The 20873-nt window shown below is 42.4% G+C and overlaps 1 protein-coding gene across 3 annotated transcripts in view; it reads right to left on the reverse strand.

The window, feature by feature from the left end:
- LOC119517870 (acyl-coenzyme A synthetase ACSM1, mitochondrial-like) overlaps nucleotides 1-10221 on the reverse strand; it is a 37990-nt gene extending 27769 nt beyond the window's left edge. Inside the window, exons 1-2 of one of the 3 annotated variants that reach the window (XM_037814936.1) lie at nucleotides 10090-10221; nucleotides 3294-3491 (exon numbers count right to left, since the gene is read on the reverse strand). In XM_037814936.1, coding sequence (XP_037670864.1) covers nucleotides 3294-3479 — 186 coding nt within the window. In that variant the 5' untranslated portion in view covers nucleotides 3480-3491; nucleotides 10090-10221. Of the gene's footprint in view, nucleotides 1-3293; nucleotides 3530-10089 lie in introns of all 3 variants that reach the window. The other 2 variants (XM_037814937.1, XM_037814938.1) reach the window with 2 other exon arrangements.
- Between the last annotated feature and the right edge of the window lie 10652 nt (nucleotides 10222-20873).

Consider the following 20873-nt stretch of genomic DNA (forward strand, 5'->3'; position numbering starts at 1 on the left):
AAACTCAGGGTCTCCATGGGTCAGTCTTGTAACATAAATGAGAGAAAATGTACAGGTTCAGCTGGGGCAAACTGAAAAGCCAGGAGCCTTCCAAGGGGCTAGTAACCACTCAGCTCTACTGATTGCTGCCATTCAGGAATGAATGTGTGTTTAGTATTATGAGATCTGATTTTACAAAAGAAGCACCCCAAAGCCAGCTTCCAGTTCCTGAACTGGGATAAAGCTTTCGTATCCCCATGTGTATATTTACAATAATCTACTATGTAAGTTCTAGGGAAAGCTGTCCCTTGTACCACAAGAAATTAACATATCCATGGGAGAGTAGATAGGCCTTTGCTAAATATACAGTTATTTTATGGCCAGGCACCAACGCTGTTTAGCTTGTGTGGTTGTGTTAGTGTTCGGGATGCTGTGTGCATTTCAATTCATTCAATAACTAGTTAATGTGCCAAGCATTTTCTCCATGCTGGGGATACAACAGTGAGCAAAATGGTAAAAGTTCCATGACCTTAAGGAACTTACATTCTAGTGCCAATGATACTGCAAGTGAATATATTAGAGTTCTAAAAGACATAGACCCTTTATGAACACCATGGAGGTTTCCTTTCTGGATGCTAAGACAACAGTCCAATGATTTCAGAGGAAAGTGTGGACCCTTTTAAATTGTACTGATCCTACCTTTGTTACTGATGATTTATGTAAATTGTGAAATTAAATTTGGGACCCACAAAACACAGACCCATTGACTCAAAGAAATATAGGCAGCTGTGAATATTGGACACTAAGGAATTTGAAATGTTTGCAGCACATATTTTAATTTACTTGGGCAGACAGTATGAGACAAAGAGTCAGGCAATGGTCTCTAGCTGTTGGTTTTTAAAGCTTTGTGGTCGATATATATTTGGCTAGATTGACTGAACAATGTTTAATGTTAAATTGCACCAGGGATTGGCAGGGGGAATTTATTCCTGCATGGGTTTTACCAAAACAAACAGAACATAATATCCCAGATGTTGTATTCATCGCTCTTAAGATGGGGAAAAGCACACTATCTGCAGGGGAAAATGAAGTTATTGGTTTTGTTCACTTTTCTTTCTTCAGCATCTAGACTAGAGCTTGGCTCATATTAGATGCTCACCAAGTATGATTTGAATGAATGAATGTATCCTCTAAGAGATGGAATGGACGAATGTTGGCATGACTGTGAGCTTTCACAAATAGATTTGGGAGGCTGCTCCAGAAGCCTATGGAAGTATAGTGCTGGGAGGCTAACTAGGATTTAATTTCCAAGAAGAATCACGGGTTATAAACTGGTGGCCTGAATGAGTGATCATATACCAGTCAAGGATTGATCTTATCTTCTCCACCAGGTACTTTGTTTTGTTTGATAGTAAATTTTTTGCCGACAGCAAAAAGAATCATATCTCATGTAAAAATGTTGTATTTATTGTTTACATTATACAAGTAAAATATGTTGAAAGGTGAGTGAAAATAGATTCTGTCACTCTGTTGTAGCTTGAGTTGTGTTGTTGATTAGGCCACGGACCAGTTTCTCTGATGTTTGTTCACTTAAAAGGAGAGGTCCAGAAATCAAGAATGGAAGGCAGTGATGTGACCCCTGGAGGGTCTTTCACGTGATTGGAATCAAGACCTATGATAAAGATAGGTCTCAAAATTCACTTATTCCACAAATGTTTATTGAGGGACACTAATGGGTGTCAGTTATTGATCATAATCAAGGCAAATGAAAAGGTGGAAACATAGGTCAGAAGTGTTGGGAGAATGAGCACTAATGGGATAGGGATTCTGGGGGGCAGATTTGGAGATTTGGAGAAATTGGCGATGACTGATTGTCAGTGGTGCTAGACAATCAGCCTACAGTGGTAGAAAACCCCAAAAAACTGGCATCCCCAGGGGAATATTTACTTGGTTGTTAAATCTGTGGGTCGGTGCATGACTAACTAATAAGGACTTCATGAAGATAACACCTACGAGGATGATAGCATCACCACTTCCTCTTTTCCTCCTCCCTCTCCAACCCATCTCATGGAATCAAAAGTTCTTAACTGGATTTCTAGTCTGAGCAATGAGCAATGCTGGTTTATACTCTAAAGGCAGAGAGGTCTTGGCATCATCATAGAATGAGACCAGATTAAATACTAACCACGGTGGTTAATAACATGGATTATGAAATCAGGCTGGGTCCAAATCCTGCTCATCTACTTACTAGATATTTGATTTCCAGTGAGCTACCTAAACCCTTGGAACCCCAGATTCCTCACTCATCATATCAGAAGATTAAAATCAAAGTGCTTGACATGGCCCATAAAAAATAGTCTCTATGACTGAAAGCTGTCTTATGCTGGAGGTTATTTTGCAAATTCAGAGGAAGGAGAAAGAGGAGAAACCCCCCATGAAATGCATATAAGCTTTGAATAGCAATATGAATGCATGTTCATGTGAAACTTAAAAATTATACCACCCTGTGACTCCATCTCAGGTGTATGCAACCTTCTGTCCAAAGATCATGCTGGGCCAGTTTTCATATTGCAGACAATGCCATCTTAGTAGCTAGAAACATCCCCATAATCTACCCCAACTTCTTGTGTCACCACTGCTTCTCTCTTAGTCTGTCTTTTGGAAAAAGATAAACCAAACACTTGGGTTTTGTGCAGAGACATGTAAAACCTCTAAAGACCACAAGGATCAGTTTCTCTGGACATACCCTAAAACCTCAGTTAAGGAGGGAGTTGAAAGGAAGAACTGATAAGAAGGACTTGCCATCCTCGTAAGGAGGAAGATACCATGACTTGGGCAAACGAGTTAGATGCTCATGTACACATCCAGGTGATCTGTACCCTCTCTCTGGGTTTACCCTGAGAAGTCAAGCCCAGGTCTGATGAGATGAATTCCAGCTCAGCTCACAGTGCCATTAGTTGAAGGTGAGAAATCAGCCCAATACGGACTTGCCGAACTTGGGAAGAGAATTTTGCACTTGGTCATAATTATAGAGTACCTGCTGTGTATCAGATACTTTCACCTATCTTTTTTATTAAATGAGATTACTCAAACATGCTATATTATTCCCATTTCACAGTCAAAACCACTGAGGCTCAGAAAGGTGAGGAAGTGGCCAGACTGGGAATTGAACCCTGAAGTATAAGCTTCTTCCACGACATGGTCAACGAACGCAGAAGCTGCCCTTGGTTCTGTGCATCTCAGCCTCCTAGGAGCAAGATAAGGTCAGCGAGGCCGCTCGTGTTCCCCACCACCCACCAGGGACGCCCCCTCACCTTCTCCATTTGAGTCCAGAAGTCCAGCACATCCCTCGCAAAGTTAAATTCTTCAGGTTGATCATTGTCATTCCACCTCGGGGCATCTGATAAACACCGGCAGAGCAGTTGCCGAGGGGCAGGGCGGAAGCGGTGGCAGGGTCTGTGGATGCCCCAGAGGGCCCGGAACCTCATCAGCCACTGCATGGTGGGGCAGTCCTAAGGAAGCAGGAACAGAATCCTCGGTCACCACTTGCCTTGGGAAGAGATGGCCGACAGGTGATTGGCACACCAGGTATTTTCTCCCCCAAATGCTCTCATCTTCCTGGTTAATTTCCAGAGTTTTAGCTTTGTTTCACCTCACCAGAATCTGGAGGGAACAATTTATGGATTTAGGTGGGAATGTGTAGCCCAGAGCATCCCTGCTGAAGTGGAACCTTACTCTTATCTCTGTGGCTGAGGAACCACAAGGCATAAAATGCTGGGGATGGGGCTGCAGTTACTAGATACGCCTTCCTGGGGTCTTCTGTTTCTCCCAGACCCCCTAGGATTTAAGTCCAGGTGGAATCCATGTGACCATCCCTCTTGTGGTAGAAATTCACCATTCCGAAAGCCCTTTACCCCTTCTTCTCCTTAACTCTGGAGACTTCTCTTCCCCTGAATCCAATCATGTTTCCATGGAAACTGGCACATTTTTAGATGATCCACCCCCTGGACGAAGTCAGCTGGTCTAGAGTTGAGCAGCCACTCTCCAGCACTTTGAACCTAACCTGGGCCAATCATAATCCATCTCCAAAATTCTTCAGTTTGAACCCAATTTAAAAATGGGCAAAAGACTCGAACAGACATTTTTCCAAAGAGGAAATACAAATGGCTGAAAAACACATGCAAAGATGTTCAACATCGCTAGCTATCAGGGAAATGCAAATAAAAACCACAATGAGATATGATTTCACACCTACTAGAATGGCCATTAACAAAAATAACAGAAAACTGCATGTGTTGGAGAGGATGTGGAGAAATAGGAACCCTTACTCACTGGTGGTGGGAATGTAGAATGGTGCAGCCACTGTGGAAGAACGTTTGGTGGTTCCTCTAGAAGCTAAGTATAGAACTGCCATATGATCTGGCAATCCTGCTACTAGGTATATTCTCAGAAGAACTGAAAGCAGGGATGTGAACAGACTTTTGCACAGTGATGTTCACACCGGCATTATTTACAATTGCCAAAAGATGGAAACCATCCAAGTGTTCATCAACTGATGAATGGATTAACAAAAGATAGTACATGCATACCATGGAATGTTATTTAGCCGTAAGAAGGAATGAAGTCCTAATGCAAGTGACAACAAGGATAAACCTTAAGGACATTATGTTGGGTGAAATAAGCCAGCCACAGAAGGACAAATATTGTGTGCTCTCAGTAATATGAGCTAATTTTCATAAATAAACTCACAGACTTAAAATCTAGAGTATAGATTACCAGGAAATAGAATGAGGAGAATGGGAAGCAGGTACTTAATGTGTGCAGAATTTTTAATTAGGTTGAATTTAAATGTTTGAAAACATATAGAAGTGATGGTAGCACAATATAGTGAGTGTAATTAACAGCACTGATTTATGTGTGTGACTATGGTTGAAAGGGGATGTTTAGAGTTGAGTGTGCCAGTAGAAAGAAAGCTAGAGGATAAAACAGGGGACTGTATAACCCAGTGAACCCTCTGGTGGACAATGACTTTGATTAACTATGCAAATAAAATGTTCTTTCATGAGCTAGAACAAATGTACATCACTATTCCAAGGAGTTAATAATAGAGTGGTATTTGGGGAAAAATGCACCTACTGCAAACTCTGGACTATAGTTAACATTATTTTAACACTCTTTCATCAACAGTAACAAATGCTAAAGGTCAATAATAATAATACCAATAATATCAATAATGCTAAGGGACAAGGGGTTGTTCTAGTTTGCTAATGCTGCCAGAATGCAAAACACTAGAGATGGATTGGCTTTTATAAAAGGGGTTTATTTGGTTCCACAGTTACAGTCTTAAGGCCATAAAGTGTCCAAGGTAACACATCTGCGATCGGGTACCTTCACTGGAGGATGGCCAATGGTGTCCAGGAAACCTCTGTTAGCTGGGAAGGCACGTGGCTGGTGTCTGCTCCAAAGTTCTGGTTTCAAAATGGCTTTCTCCAAGGACATTCCTCTCTAGGCTGCAGTTCCTCAAAAATGTCACTCTTAGTTGCACTTGGGGTATTTGTCATCTGTTAGCTTCTCTGGAGCAAGAGTCTGCTTTCAACAGCCGTCTTCAAACTATCTCTCATCTGCAGCTCCTGTGCTTTCTTCAACGTGTCCCTCTTGGCTGTAGCAGCTTGCTCCTTCTGTCTGATCTTATATAGTGCTCCAGTAATTTAACTGAGACCCACCCAATGGGCTGGCCAACACCTCCTTGGAAATTATCCAATCAGAGTCATCACCCATAGTTGGGTGGGGCACATCTCCATGGAAACACTCAAAGAATTACAATCTAATTAACACTGACAGGTCTTCCACACAAGATTACATCAAAGATAATGTTGTTTGGGGGATGTAATACATTCAAACTGGCACAGGGGTACAGGACATATTGTTTTTGTTTTTTGAGCAATGAAAATGTTCTAAAATTAAATGTGATGAATGCACAACCATGTGTTGATACTGTGAACCGTGGATTGTACACTTCGGATGAATTGTATGATATGTATATCTCAATGAAACTGCTTGAAGAAAACAAAACAAAACAAAACAAGCAAACAAATGATTGTGTTTGGTGCCACAGAGTGTCTCTGTGCTGGAAGCCGTTCAAATGCATGTTTTGAGATTCCTGCTGAGTAGAGACAGTACCTGGGCAGGAGGGAATCAAGCTGTTAGGCAGGGAGAGGAGGAGATGAGGGCTAGAGAGAATCCCAGCAGCAATCAGTCCCTGCTTGGGAGGCCCAGCTCCATCCCTGCCCTTCTCTTAGTATCTTGGATTCTGTGAGCCAGCAATCTCTCCTTTGCCTGAGATTGGGTGTCTGTCACCTGGTGCTCTAAGGATATTGAGCAAAGTACATCCCCATGCTCAGGGCAGATGCTGCTAAGAACACAGCACCTTCCCTGATGGACTGTTCTATGGCCTCAGGATCTTCCCAGGATAGTGTTCCCACAGCAAACACCAATCCATCAGTGTTGACAAATGAAATGAAACCTCTTTGCCACCCCAAATACTGGCAAATGCCCAAAACATAGGAGCAGAACTGTCATATATTAAGGTCCTTCTCAAAGTTCAGTATCAGCAATAAGAGGATACCGTTTGACAACAGATCCATAGAATAGACTTATAAAAGTTGACTTAGTCTACTTTCTGGCAGTGTAGACTCATGCAAACCTTACTATAATTAAATTTTGGATGCTAACCCCAGAACTCTGCTGCACATTCTTCGTAAGTGAATCACTGCTCAGTATACCTTTGGTGTTACTGTCTGTAGAAAGGAGGGATATATGAAATGTTCAGCCCTTAGAGCTTTTAGCCAGCCTCAATCTTTTGCCACACAAAACAAAGTATGTCCCTTCTTTAGTGCCTGCCATTCAACAGGGTCATCTTTCATTTATTCAGAGGCATTTTGGGGCTAAAAAAACCCTACTGTATCAGCTGGCCCAGATCTGGCTCTCAGACATGTTTCATTTGGCCCTCAGGTTTTGGAGAAAAAATTTGAATTGATAACATTTAAAATTTGGGAGATTTCATTTTTTTTTTTTTTAAACATCTGAATTGAAAGTTTCTCTTGAAAACTTGGAAGACCTGGCAGTGCTGGGCCTTGATTTTTGCCAGGTAAGTTTATTAGCAGAGCTAGTTCCAGAAGCAGCCCTCGCTGTTACTTTTTCCAGAACGTATCTCCCTCCACAGGCCGGGGCTGATTTAGACAGCATATACCAGACTTAGTTACTGTTTTTATACACAGATGTATAAATGGCCTCAGGATCTTCCTTAAAATACCAACTCACTATTTTCCCCAAAGGCAGTGTAAACAACCCCTTTATTACTGGCTAAAGACCAAAGGAAAAGAGAGAAAAATAATGGAGGAAATTCATTAAACCTTCTTGATTAAATAAAGAGCCAATTACTTTAGCATCATCTTATCAAGGTGTTTGTAATTCTAATTTAATTGACATCCCATGAGAGGGCCAAGCACAGAGCCCAGTTGATGAGGACCCGGAGCATCGAGAACATGGCCAGAGGAGTCAGCCCAGTTCTAAGTCCAGCTCCTTCACTCACCACATACATGTAACTTTGGGCAATTTACTTAATTTCACTGCAGAAAGTGCAAACATTGGCAGCACCTGCTTCCTGGGTATGTGGTGATGAATGATATTCTGCATAAAGCATTTAGCACAGAGCTAGCACAGAAAAATGAAATATGAAGAAATATCAAGATAGATGAGCTACCATTAGTTAATACTGCTGCAAAAACTCTCACGGAATAGTTAAGCCTCCCAAAAAGAAATGGCAGCCAAACTTTTGGGGTTAGAGTTTAAAGAGCACTGTGCTGGTTTGTATGTATAAAGAACAGAATACCATGTTCTTTAATGCAGTCTTGTGGGGGCAGATGTATTAGTGTTGATTAGGTTGGAACCTTTTGATTGTTTCCATGGAGATGTGATTAGTAACACCTTTGATTAAAGTGTAACCTGTTGATGGGTCTGTTTCCGTGGAGGTGTGGTCCTGCCCATTCAGCTTGGGTCTTGATTTAATTACTGGAGCCCTACAGAAACTCAGGAACAGAAGGACTAGAAAGGAGCTGCAGCTGAGGGACACATTCTGAAGATGGCCATTGAAAGCTGACACTGACATTTTGGAGAATGCCCGCCTCGTGTCTTCCCAACTAACAGAGGTTTTCCAGATGCCAATGGCCTTTCTCCAGTGAAAGTACCCGATTGCTGATGCGTCACCTTGGACACTTTATGGCCTTGAGACTGTAACTTTGTAACCAAATAATCCCCCTTTATAAAAACCGATCCATTTCTGGTGTTTTGCATAATGGCAGCATTAGCAAACAGGAACAAGCACAAATGGGGATATGTTCTTGAATGTGGATACTGCAGGCTCCAGCTTCTTCTGTGATTTATAAATACCTGATCTCACAGTGAATAAAGAGGAATAAATACAGAGATATCTATATATCTATCTATATCCAAACCCATATCTATAGCTATATCCAAATCTGTATCTATATCTATATCCAAATCTACATATCTATATATACAGCTATATCTCTCTACCTCTGTCTCTGTATCTATCTATATCTACATCTATATCTAAACCACATCTATATCTATATTTATACCTATCTTTCTATATCTATGCACATAACTATATCTATGTGTCTATAATGATACTTATATCTATAGCTATACTTATACCTTTACCTATATCTTTATCTAACTATATCTACATCTATATTTAGAGATATAGATATATGGAGATAAATCTATATTATCTTTCTATATCTATCTCAATAACTATCTCGATGGCATCTTTATCTACATCTATTCCTTACATTGCCTAACACTTAATAGGTACTCAGCAAAATGTTGGTTTCTTCCCTTCTCTGTCCTCATTCAGGAGACTGGGAGAAGGAAGTTGAGAAGAGAAAAGCCAGGCTTTCCACAAAATATCTGAATTATAGAAAAATATATTTTTTCATTTGTCAAGTATTTATTATGCGTGTGCTATGTGCCAGGCGTGGTTTTTAGTTGCTGAGAATGAAGAGATTAATTAGACTGAAAGAGTCGTCACCTATTACAGATTATAGTCCCATGGCACCTAATGAAATATTTTTAAAGAACAACTTTTTAAATGCTCTAAAGGACTGTTTTGAAAGCCATTAGGTGCTGTGGCTTTGAAGGGTGGCTTGGCACAACACTCCATGCTCAGGTAAACATTTGTGGAATAAATATCGAAAAGTTCCTGCAGCAGAGCTTTGATTTCACAAACCTCTGGACTGAAAAAGCTATTTATTTTATGGCAACAACGTACTTGGTGCATTATGAAGGGCTCCCAGAGTCACAGAGACAGAGATTGACTTTTGACTCCACCACACACCAGCCAGGTAACCTTGGACAAGTCCACTTCTCTGAACTTGAGGGTATTCTAAGGCCTACCTCTGACTTCTCTTGAGGACTAGGGAAGCAAGCCACCCAAACCACTTTGCTATCTCTGCCTTGGTACACAGTAAGGGCTTAATAAATGTCAAGGTGTCCTCTAACTCTAAGCAAATGAAGTCAACCACCCCGCCAGTGAGATTTTGAAATATTTTTTTATGAAAAGCATACTCTTTATAGAATTGTGAGCCATCTTCTGTATAGTGACATTTTCTTTCAAGTATTCACTTTTTGTTTCCTTTTAGTCCCCTCTGTACCCTCCTCCCACGGCTTACCACATTCGGAGCTGCGCAACACTAAAATTCTCACCTTCCATAGGCCAGCCACTGTGCAGGGCATATCACCTGTATATTCTCATTTATTCCTTTCACCAAATGCCACCATCCTCATGTTGCCATTAAGGAAATGCAGTGTCAGAGACATAAAGCAACTTGCCCAAGGTCAGCCAATTGGTAAGTGGTATTTCCAGAACTTGAAATCAGGCTTTCTAGTCTAAGTTCTGGGCTTCATATATACTTTCCTGCCCTGTGGCATGCATCACTCAGACTCATGCCCATACACATACCCACACTCTCACACACACACACACACACACACACACATCAAAGATTCTGTCATTCACCTCCATCTTACCTGGTGCTGTTTAGGAGACAGTTGGGTTGGATCTGGAATAGGTGTTAAAGAAGAAGCTTTATATCTTTGGTTCTCTCTGATAAGATCCTCCCCAGGAGTGTGCACACAGCAAAACTTTGCTTCTGGGCACAGGTGGGGAGAATCTGAGTGGAGAACTCGGCAGGGATTGGGTGGTTTAGAAGGGGGAGGAGATATCTAGAGGTCACAGGACTGGAAGCCAGGAGAGACAGAAAAACAAGATCAAACCATTTTTATGACGTTGTCTCCAATTCTTGTGGAATGATCCTGGTTGTGGACAAATAAATAGAGCCAAATGAGCACTTCCATTGGTTCTCTGTGGCCTGCTCCCCTTTACCAGCTCTGTACCTCGAGTATTTATGTTTACATGAGGTCCAGAGAAAATGCACCTTAGTAGTTCAGAGCCTGTGATCTGGAGGCAGAAATATCTGGGTTTGAGTCTCAGGGCTGCCGCTTGCCATCTTTGTGACCTTTGGTGACCTTCTTTGTCTAAACCTCAGTTGCCTTATTTGTGAAATGGGTATGATACCAGTGACACCTATTTCCCAAGATTTTTTGTGATGATTGATGAAATAATCTATGAAAAGCATATAACACAGTGCTGGGCATAATTGATGTCAGCTATTTTTGTTAGTTTAGGATTTTAAGAGAAAAAAATTGGTGTAGTGGCAAAATTCAGGATCCTTGGAATCCAAAAGTCTTGAGCTCAAGACTTGAGCAAGCCACTTATCTCTCTGGACCTCGGTCTTATTACCTATAAAAAGGGGGTGGGGCAGTTGTTAATAAGGTCTGCCACATGGGATTATTGAAAGAATTAAATGGTGTAAAGTCTGTCAAGCACCTAGCCCAGTGTCGGGCACATAGAAGCTGAGGTGATATTGATGTTACATGGGATAAGCCAAGACTGTGACAGGTAGTGGCTTGCACTGTTAGTTTTCTACTGTGGCCATTTTGGGGGTGTTGTTGGGGGATGGGAGATCTATAGTATCCTGTCCCAACTTTCCCAGCACCTGTTCCTTTTCAACTTCCACTGGACCCAGTAGAAAAATACCACCCCCCGCATCCCTATCCTATTATCATTCATTCTCACCACCCTTCTCATCAATCTGTTTCAGCTTTTCCAATTGCCTTGATCATGATCTATAATGGACACCATCAGTGCCCCCTTCCAGTGATTTGCATGGTGCCTGACATCTAGCAGTCCCTCAATACATATTTTTGGAATAAGTGAATTTTGATATCTGCCTTACAAGCACCATAGGTCTTGATTCTGATCATATGAAAGACCCTCTAGAGGTCACTTCACCAGACTCCACTCTTGCTTTTGGGACTTCCTAGAGAGACACATAGAACATCCCTGCCAGAGCTGAGGGGCGAGCCTGGCCTGTGAGAGGTGGGTCTTGCTCTTCCTGGCTGATTCATTCATGATGAACTTTCTGCTCAGGACAGGTTTTTATGGAGAGGAGAGGGTGAAGAAGCAGGGCTGGTTGACTGGCCACAGTCAGCTAAAGATTAAACATCGAAATGTCAAAGTACAAACCAACCCTGTTACTTAATCAGAAGGGGCAGTCATTTTTGAGAAGAGAATGGAGATAGGAGGAAGAGCCCATAGAACACCATCTGGATCTCAGTAGAGCTCCCATACAGAATCGTAACACCCGAGTGTGGCTAAGACGATGGGCTCTGGGACCAGGCAGTCTGGGTTTGAGTCTAGCTTTCATCAGTTACTATCTCTGTGACATGGAGCAGGTTCCTTAGCCCTCTGTGCCTCAGTTTTCTAATCTTTAACAATGGGTATATGGTAGAGATAATAGAACTCTGAATATTCCACGTGCACCCCCACCCCTTTCATTTCCCAGCCTCTTGTGTAGTTAGGGTGCAGCCATTGAACTCCAGTTCTGGCCAATGAACTCCAAGTGGAGGTGATAAAAGTCACATCTGGTCTAGTGCATTTAAGAGCAGGTATGAGTTCTTTATGCTCTCCTCCCATGATTAAATGCCCCTGGAAACCAAGTGTAGAGATGTCGTTATCATAAAATGGCAGAGACTAAATCAGCCTAGTTCCCTGAGTGACTTTGTGTAGCAGAGTCTCCTGTCAGCCTGAGCCTTTACATCCACCATCATCCTAAATCCTATAACAAAATCTATGGTACATTCATTCATTCACCTGGTATTTAGTGAGCAGCCTCTAGGTTGGGATACACCTTTGAACTTGTCAGACAAGGTTATGCCTCAAGGAGTTTGTGTTCCCACAGAAGACAGGCAAAAGACAATAATAAAAGAAGGAATTAAATAAACAAGAGGATTTCAAATAGTGATGTGTGCCAAGAAGAAAACAGAACAGAGTAATATTATCATTTGACTAGAGTGGGATTAATAAGGATGTCCTTTCTGAAGAGGTGACATTTGAGCTGCTAAAATCTGAAGGAGGAAAAGGAGCCAACTGTGGGAAGATCATGGAAAAAGCATTCTAGAAAGAGAGTGTAGCAAGTACAAAGGCTTGAGGCTGACATTTTCAAGGAAGAGATGGCAGAATATTACCGAATGAGGTGAAGAGTGATGGAAGATGGGGGCTGAGACATATTCACATCATGAAGTTCCTTGAGGGTCATAACAAGAAGTTTAGATTCTGTCCCAACTACAATGAGGAGTCTTGGGAGGATTTTAAGCAGGGAAGAGACATGATCCAAGTAGGAACTAATTTCCTTGATACTTAATTTTGAAATAAAATAATATTTAAAACTAAAAGTTTTGGAAAAGAAGTGGTCATATTTGCATTTTAGAAAGCCCACTCTGGCAGCTCTGTTGAGAAGGGATCTTAAAGCAGAAAGAATGAATGTGGGGTTACCACTTGGGAGGCTATTGCAATAGTCTAAGCAAACAATGGCAGTGGCTTGGACAAGACTGATGCCACTGGAGATGAAGAGAAGTGAATGGACATAGGGTGGATTTTTGAAACACCATTAGTAAGACTTGCTGATGGTTTGATAGAATGAGGAAAGAAAGGAACCAAAGATAAATCTCAGGCTTTTGGTTTCTGTAATCAGATAGGAGGTCGGTCATGTTTTAAATACAAAGAAACCAAGGCTTAAGAGACTGTAAGATGTCCAAGGTCTCATAACTATAGAAGGCTGATCCAGGACTTGAATCCAAGTTTTTTTAAAGCTAGTTTTCCCCGTTCAAATCTCCTAACAAAATCCTGCCCCATCCCCACCCACCACATTTATCCATTGCTGAAACTGGCTTCTCCCACCCAAAGACTAAACATGGGTTGGTGAATTGAGGAGCTGGGTAGTGGGTGGAAGGAACTCTCCCTGTCTTACATTCCCTAGTTTTCCAGATTGGATGTATTATGTCCCCCAAAATGCCATGTTCTTTGGTGCAATCTTGTGGGGCAGACGTATTAGTGTTGATTAGGTTGGAAACTTTTGACTGAGAGTTTCCATGAAGATGTAACCCATCCAACAGTGAGTGACACCTTTGATTAGGGTGTGACCTCTTGATTGAATGTTTCCATGGAAATGTGGCTCCACCCATTCAGAGTGGGTCTTTGATTAAATCACTGGAGTCCTGTATAAGAGCTCAGACAGAAGGAGCTCACTGCTGCAGCTAAAAGAGACATTTTGGAGACGGCCATTGAGAGCAGACTTTTGCTGACACTTGGCTCCGGAGAAACTAAGAGAGGACAAAACACCCCAAGAGCAACATTTGAAGAACACACAGGAGCTGAGAGAAGAGCTGGAAAACAACCTGGGATCAGCAGATACCAGCCAAGTGCCTTCCCAGATAACAGAGGTTTTCCAGATGCCATTGGCCTTCCTTCGGTGAAGGTATACTTGTGTAGATGACTTAATTTGGACATTTTCATGGCCTTCAGACTGTAAATTTTTAACCAAATAAACCCCCTTTATAAAAGCCAATCCATTTCTGGTATGTTGCATAATGGCAGCATTAGCAATCCGGAACACTTAGTCAACTTTATAAGCCCTGGGAGAAAAAAAGATTCTTTGGCTCTGGAGTTCAGGACATCACAAGATCTCAGTGTGATTTCATCATTGTTTGGTCAAGCCATAAGAATTCATCAATGGCGCCATCATTCATCATAGGTACAATAATATATGGACAGCTCACCAAGGTAGATTATATATTGGGTCGTAAATCAAGTTTCAATAAATTTAAAAGAATTGAAACAATACAGAGTATGTTCTCTTACCACAATGGGATTAAATTAGAAATCAATAATAATAAGATATCTAGAAAAAATGAAAATATTTGAAAATTAACACAGTTCTAAATAACCCGTGTTAAAGAAGAAATCACAAGGGGAATTAGAAAATATTGCAAGTTGAATGATAATGAAAAAACTACGTATCAAAATTTGTGGGATAAAGCTAAAGTCATTCCAAGAGGGAAATTTATAGCTTTAAATGTTTATATGAGAAAAGAAGAAAGAATTAGAATTACTATTGTGATTAAATGATATCAAGTACGGGGACAGTACTTTAAGAGTATACTAGAGTGGTAGTAGGTAGAACTCATCCTGTCTCACTCCAAAGCTCCCTGGGAAAGTAACATTTACACATTTATTGGAAGTCTGAAAGATGAAGAGCCAACTGAAGTGGAGAGGGAGGTAGAACATTTCCAGGCAGAGGGAACAGGGTGTATGAGAGCCTAACATCCAATCTGAGAGCTAGAGGATCAGTGGGATTTGACCAGGGAAAGGTGATGGTGGTGGACAGGCAGTGGGAATCACATGTGGTAAGTCCTGGAAGGGGAAAGAAGGGGAAAATCTTGGTATATTCCAAGCACAGACAGAGGCTGAAGTGGCTTGAGTGCAGAGGACATGAGGAGATGAGAGTGGCCAGGTTGTCAGGAAACAAATCAGGCCTTCTCAGAAATGGGCTGCCTTCTTCCGGGTGGGCTGCCCATGGTGAGGGGTGGTGGGCATTTGTTCAGAGGGAAGGAGACAAAGATATGAGCACACAGTCCATCCTACAAGCATAAGAAAAGTTGTTAGGATGTGGGGTACTAGAGAAGGAGAGGTGGCAGATGAAGAAGTGGCAAATTGAGAGTGAAAAAAAAAAAGTAGGGATTGGAAGTGGGTCAAGAGATGGCATGATTTTGGGTCAGGTAGCCCTGGGTTCAAATCCCGGTTAGATCACTTAGCTGTTTCCTAACTGGGCTGCGTAGCACTCCCTTTTCCTCTACCTCCCCTTGAAGCTGGGTCGCACTACTTCTCTTTTCCCCTCCTAAGAGATGTAGTCTGGGTTCTATGTCTTGGCCGCATGGCTTTTCTACTGAGTTTTCACTCCCCGAGCCCTGGCCTACAACCACTGGCCCTCTATAAGCACAATAGCGTTTTCTCAACTTCTCTGTTCCATGAACATAAATTTTACTGCTAAAAACCGCAAGTAACACCACAGGTTAATGGGAATTCCAAACTCAGGAGATATGGTGGCATTTTAAAATCCTATAGACTTCTTGGCTTGTTGAAATGCCAGTGGGGCTGGGAGTGTGGCCTTCTGAGCCCCCTTCTGGGCTCCCCTCTTAGCATTTCCAGGAACTTCTTTTCCTATCCCAAGTCCTCATCTTCTCCTTCTTCTACTTCTGAGGACAGATGTTCTTGTAAGAGCAAAGATGGTGAATACAGAAAAGCAAGAGGAGGGAAGGCTGCTAAGAAGGAGGTTTGGGAGTGTGGACTCTGGAGCCAGCATGCTTGGGTTCAAATCCCGGCTTTGCCACATACTTGCTTTGTGATCTTGGGCAAGTTGTTTCACCTCTTGGAGCCTCAGGGTTCTCAAACGTAAAGTGGAGTATGAAAAATATACACTTCTGTAAGACTGTGGTGATGATTAAAGCTGATGTCACATAGAAGATACTTGTTGCAGAATCTAATCTATAGGAAGCACCAAATGATATCATTTCTAACTTTTTTTGGGCACTTACTATGTGCCAGGTGCTCTGCTAAGCAGAGTACAAATTAGGTCTTTTAATTCTCATTACCCCAAGATATGTACCATGATTGTCTCCTTTTTTATAATGAGAAACTGGGGCTCAGAATAATAAAATTACCTTTTCCAAAGAAACACATCCAAGATATAGCAGGGGCAGGTCTTGAACCCATTCTGTCTGGCTCCAAATCTCATGCTTATGTCGCTATTAGAGAGGGAGACGCTTCACAAGCTTCTTGCCTCCATTGGGTAGAATTTATGAACTCCAAGCCGAGGCCTCTTTTCTCCATTTCCTTCCAGCTTTACATGCAAATTTTACCCAAAGGCGTTCTGGAGCATCTTGCTGAGAATTTTCCAGAAGGGTCCCACTTTATGGATCAGTCATTACCAATTCTCCAACCCACACCTCCAAGGAGCAGCTATCTGGAAGTGTGTCCTGATGCAGAAAGTTGGGGGAGGTGGATCAGTTCTCCAGATTCTGCCATAGGCACCTCTACCTTTGGAATTCACATCAGGGTGACCCCAGGAAAGAGCTCTGCAAAGATACCTCTGATTCTCAGGGAAAGGCTCCAGAGTGCTGCAGCATCCTCACCCAGGGTGTTTTCCTCCCCACTCCTCCCACTCCCTCCCATTTCCAGAAGAGCCACATTTCTGGATTGTCTAGATAAACTTCACAGACTTCCTATACCCTGGCTCATTCATAGCCAAAAAAACCAACAAATTTCTCCAAGTCAAGTGACTTGCTCAGGTGTGGTACGTTACATATAGACCACAAATGACATTCAATTTAGCAGACCGAGCATCTTTGCTGGAGCTCTTGGTCCTGCTCACCAAGCTCAGCCAGTGGACCATCCACCCGCCATCTATGGCCCTCTATTGAGCAGAGTAGTCACAGGCTACCAGACTGAAGGTGGAAGGGGGAATGATCATGTCTTCTCAATGGGAGCATTGGAAAAGAATTTGTAGCCCCCTTTAAATCCTCCATGAGCACCTACTAAGTACCAGGCTCTGTGTTGGGGATTGGGACAGAGCCATAAAGAAGAGTCATATTCCTTGCCTTCATGAAATGTACATGCTAAATGGGAAACATACAGTAACAAGTAGACACACACACACACACACACACACACACACACACACAAAGATTATTTCAGATCATGGTAAGTGCTACAAAGAAAATAAAACAGGAAAAAGTGATAGCTTGATGGAGTAGGAGGAGGGGGTGATCTTAGGTGAGGAGGCCAGGGAAGTTCTCGCTGGAGACATAAACAATGAGATTATTTTATGAAGTAGGGAAAGAACATTCCAGGCAGAGAGAACAGGTTAGGACTCTCCACCAGGCAAGAGACAGGGTGCTATAGAAGGACATGAAAAAAAATGTCAGAGTGATCAGAGCATCAAGTGTTAAAAAAAAAAAGAGGAGCGAGCTCTCTGAGCTTGTGTCCTCTCAGAGAGGACATCAGAGCTGCTCCTTGGAATAGGCAACTGGTAAACCAGGAGGCAGTAGAGAGGAGACGCCTTCCTTCTTTGGGACTCTGCCCTGAACTTTGACTGCTACTCAGAGCTCAGCACTCTTAAGGAAGTTTACCTTCTGTAATTGGGCAAAAGAGATCAGAAGATCAGAAAAGCCTGGGACATCTCAGGCCTTGTCTGCAAGAGCAAACAGTCCTTATTGACAACTCAGTCACCCAAGCAAGCATTGCAGATCCAAGTGGCACCCCCTTCCTCAGTTGTGACAGCCAAAGTGTCTCCAGGCATCGTTAATGTCCTCTAGGGGGGCAAAATTCCCCCAGTTGAGAACCACTGGACTAGATGATCTCTTTGGTTCTTAAATTATATGAACCTCAGTTTCTTTATCTTTACAAGGGGAATAAAAATATCTTTTTTGGCCTACTTCATAGTGCAACTTTGAGAATCAAATGAACGAATGGCTTAAGAAAAGATAGAAGATTACAGAAGAGAGGTGGAATTATAATTGCAGATTCCCTTGAGAGGGAGCTGGGTTCAAATTCCAATTCTGCCACTTACTAGCATCTCTGAGCTTCAGGGTGCTCAAACTGTTCAAGAGTTAATAATGAAATGAGATTGTATATGAAAACTGTCTGGCATACAATAAGGGCTCAGCAAACCTCACTCTTCTCTGTCTTCTTTGAAAAAACATCTGATTCCAGTTGTTTGAAATCTCTGGAAATGCCTGCAGTTGTTCTTCCTACTCTGCTTTAAGTTTCTTTAAAGTCAGGGTCTTAGTCTGGGTTCTCCAGAATTCAGAGCCTAAAACAGAGGCTTGAGTGTCATTTTTATATTATAGAGCATGATCCCGGGGATCAGAGTGAGGGACAAGACAGTGATGCAGGGAAAAAGGGAGAGCCAAAATGAGGATGTGTTATCAAGTTGGCCATTGCTACATGTGACTGATGGCTTGAATTGCTCAGAACGATTCTCCAAGAAGCTGTCCCAGCTGCATGTCTGCTGGAGAAAGGGGGAAGAATGTATCCACTGGGTCTTGCCTCCCATTGGTCAAAGTTTGTCTCATGGAGAACTACCTTCCCTGTACTTCCAGGCTATACACAAGTGGTACAAAGTGGGAGTCTACAGCATCCTGGGACTCTGCATCAATAGGGAAGCTGTTGGTTGGGTGATGAGAGTCACATAATTCAGGAATGAGGAGAAGCAGCATCAAAGTTGGTTAAACACATTAGGGGCTGGTTGCTGCAGAAACATCTAGAACAAAGTTTCTCAACTTCAGCACTATTGACATTCTGGGTTGGATAATTCTCTGTTGTGGGAGGTTGTCCTGTGCATTGTAGGAGGTTTAGCAGCATCCCTGGCCTCTACCCACTAGATGCCAGTAAGACCTCCATGTTTTGACAATCAAAAATGTCTCCAGACATTGCCAAATGTCAATAGGGGGCAAAGTAGACCCCTATTGAGAACCATCGGTTTAGACAAGAGGCAGATGAGGTGAGAGGACATGAAGTGGTGCCTAAGAGGTGTCTGGTTCAGGCAGAGTCAGCATCTTATTCTCCTGTTCCTCTATACTGGTAGAGTGCTTGATGCTTAGTAGGCTCTCCATGCATGCTGAATGAGTGCATGTATTTTCCGGAGGTTCCTCCCCAGTTTGCTAATGTCATTGGCACTATGATTTCTCCCATAAAATGTGTGTGTGACTGTGATGAATGCCTCAGTGCTCTGTAGGTGAGTGTACTTTATCTGAGGAATCTAAGAAAATATGTACAGGATATACCAAGTTTCAGATCACTTAGATTAAGGAACCGGCTCTCCAGTGCACCAGCCTTGGGACAATTAAAATTTCAACCTCAACAGAGCAATGAATTCCCATTTGACAAGCAATGTCACATCTAGTCCTTGTGGCATCTTTGTGAGAATTTGAAAAGGGCATCCCCTCTGGGAGGATGCACTTCGCTGGGCAGAACATGGACAAGTGTGGGTGGCAGCCTTGATGAAAAGAAAAAAACAAAACTGGGAAGGCGGTGGAATGTTGTTATGTATCTGTCAGATTCATTAGAAGAAAACTGTCAAAAGTATATGAAACCAGTGTCTCAAATTGGGAAACACTGTTCAAAATAGAAAAAATCCGAATCACTCTCTCAGATGCTCCAACCCCCCCTTACCAGCCTAATTTTCTCCATTCCTCTTATAACTTACTCTGTATTCCACTTATTTTGTTTACTGTCTGCTTCCCACCACCATGTGAGTTCTGTGATGGAGTGGACCATCTTTTTAAGTTGTATCCTCAGTATATAGGAAAGGACCTAATTTGTTAAATAAATGATTGTGAGATTTTGGGTGTTACCTGGTGGAGAGTCCAGCCATTACCCAAGGCAAATGATCCTTGCCTGTTTGTTTTCCTTTTGTGTCTGTCTTAGTTCCATATGCATGGAAATCTTGGGGGAAAGGCAGGAGTGGGAACCAGGATGCACTCTTGCCGGCTCTGCTCAAGAAGCTTGACCTTCATCTGGTACCATCCCCAGCAGGAAATGGAGAACGTGGAAGTCAGCCCAATGAGAACTATAAGCACCACGATGACATTGAACTCATAACCTCCCAGTTCAGCCCAGACTGTCAAGGGGAAGATTTCATTTTCATAAAATTCTTTTTTTTTCCCAAGGTGAAGTCTGCCTTCCTGCCATTTATCTTCACTACACCTGGAACTATGATGGAGACACACAGAACCAGCTCACTGCCAAGGTCCTTCTGAAGCCCTTCCTGTGCTCCAAGAGACCCAAATCTGGGACATATTGATGGAGTTTCTTGAGGCTCTTCTTGTTTCACCCATGCTGCTGGGGAGATGAAGACTAAATCCACATTCCAAGATCTTGGAGATGGTGAGTTCTCTCTTGTAGGGAGAGTCCAGAGGGAACTCCAATGGGGTGCAAATCACAGCGCAACATGAGTAAGGAGGGGAAAGACCACTGGAACTTTCCACCAAGTGTCTCCCTCCAAATTCTTCCCCAGATATTGCTGGGAGGATTCACAAAAAAAAAAAAAAAAAAAAAAAAAAAAAAGCAGTATTTATCCCTAGGGAGGGGAACTGGGAGACTGTGATAGCAATATGAGGGGGATTTTGTTTGATATACATCTTTGGTATGATCTATGTGCAAAAGCAAATACAATTAAAATTATGAACTAACACAAAACTTCTTTCAGGATGGCCCTGTTCCCTCTGCAGGGCTGTTTCTGCATTACAGGCTACAGTTAGCTCCTGATCTCCTGACATCGTCTGCTCTGCTTGCTGGGATATCTGGACCTCCCAAATCAATTGTCGATGGACTCTTCATCCAGTCCACAATCCCA

This window comes from Choloepus didactylus, chromosome 21 (assembly GCF_015220235.1).
Source record: "Choloepus didactylus isolate mChoDid1 chromosome 21, mChoDid1.pri, whole genome shotgun sequence".
Lineage (NCBI taxonomy): Eukaryota > Metazoa > Chordata > Mammalia > Pilosa > Megalonychidae > Choloepus > Choloepus didactylus.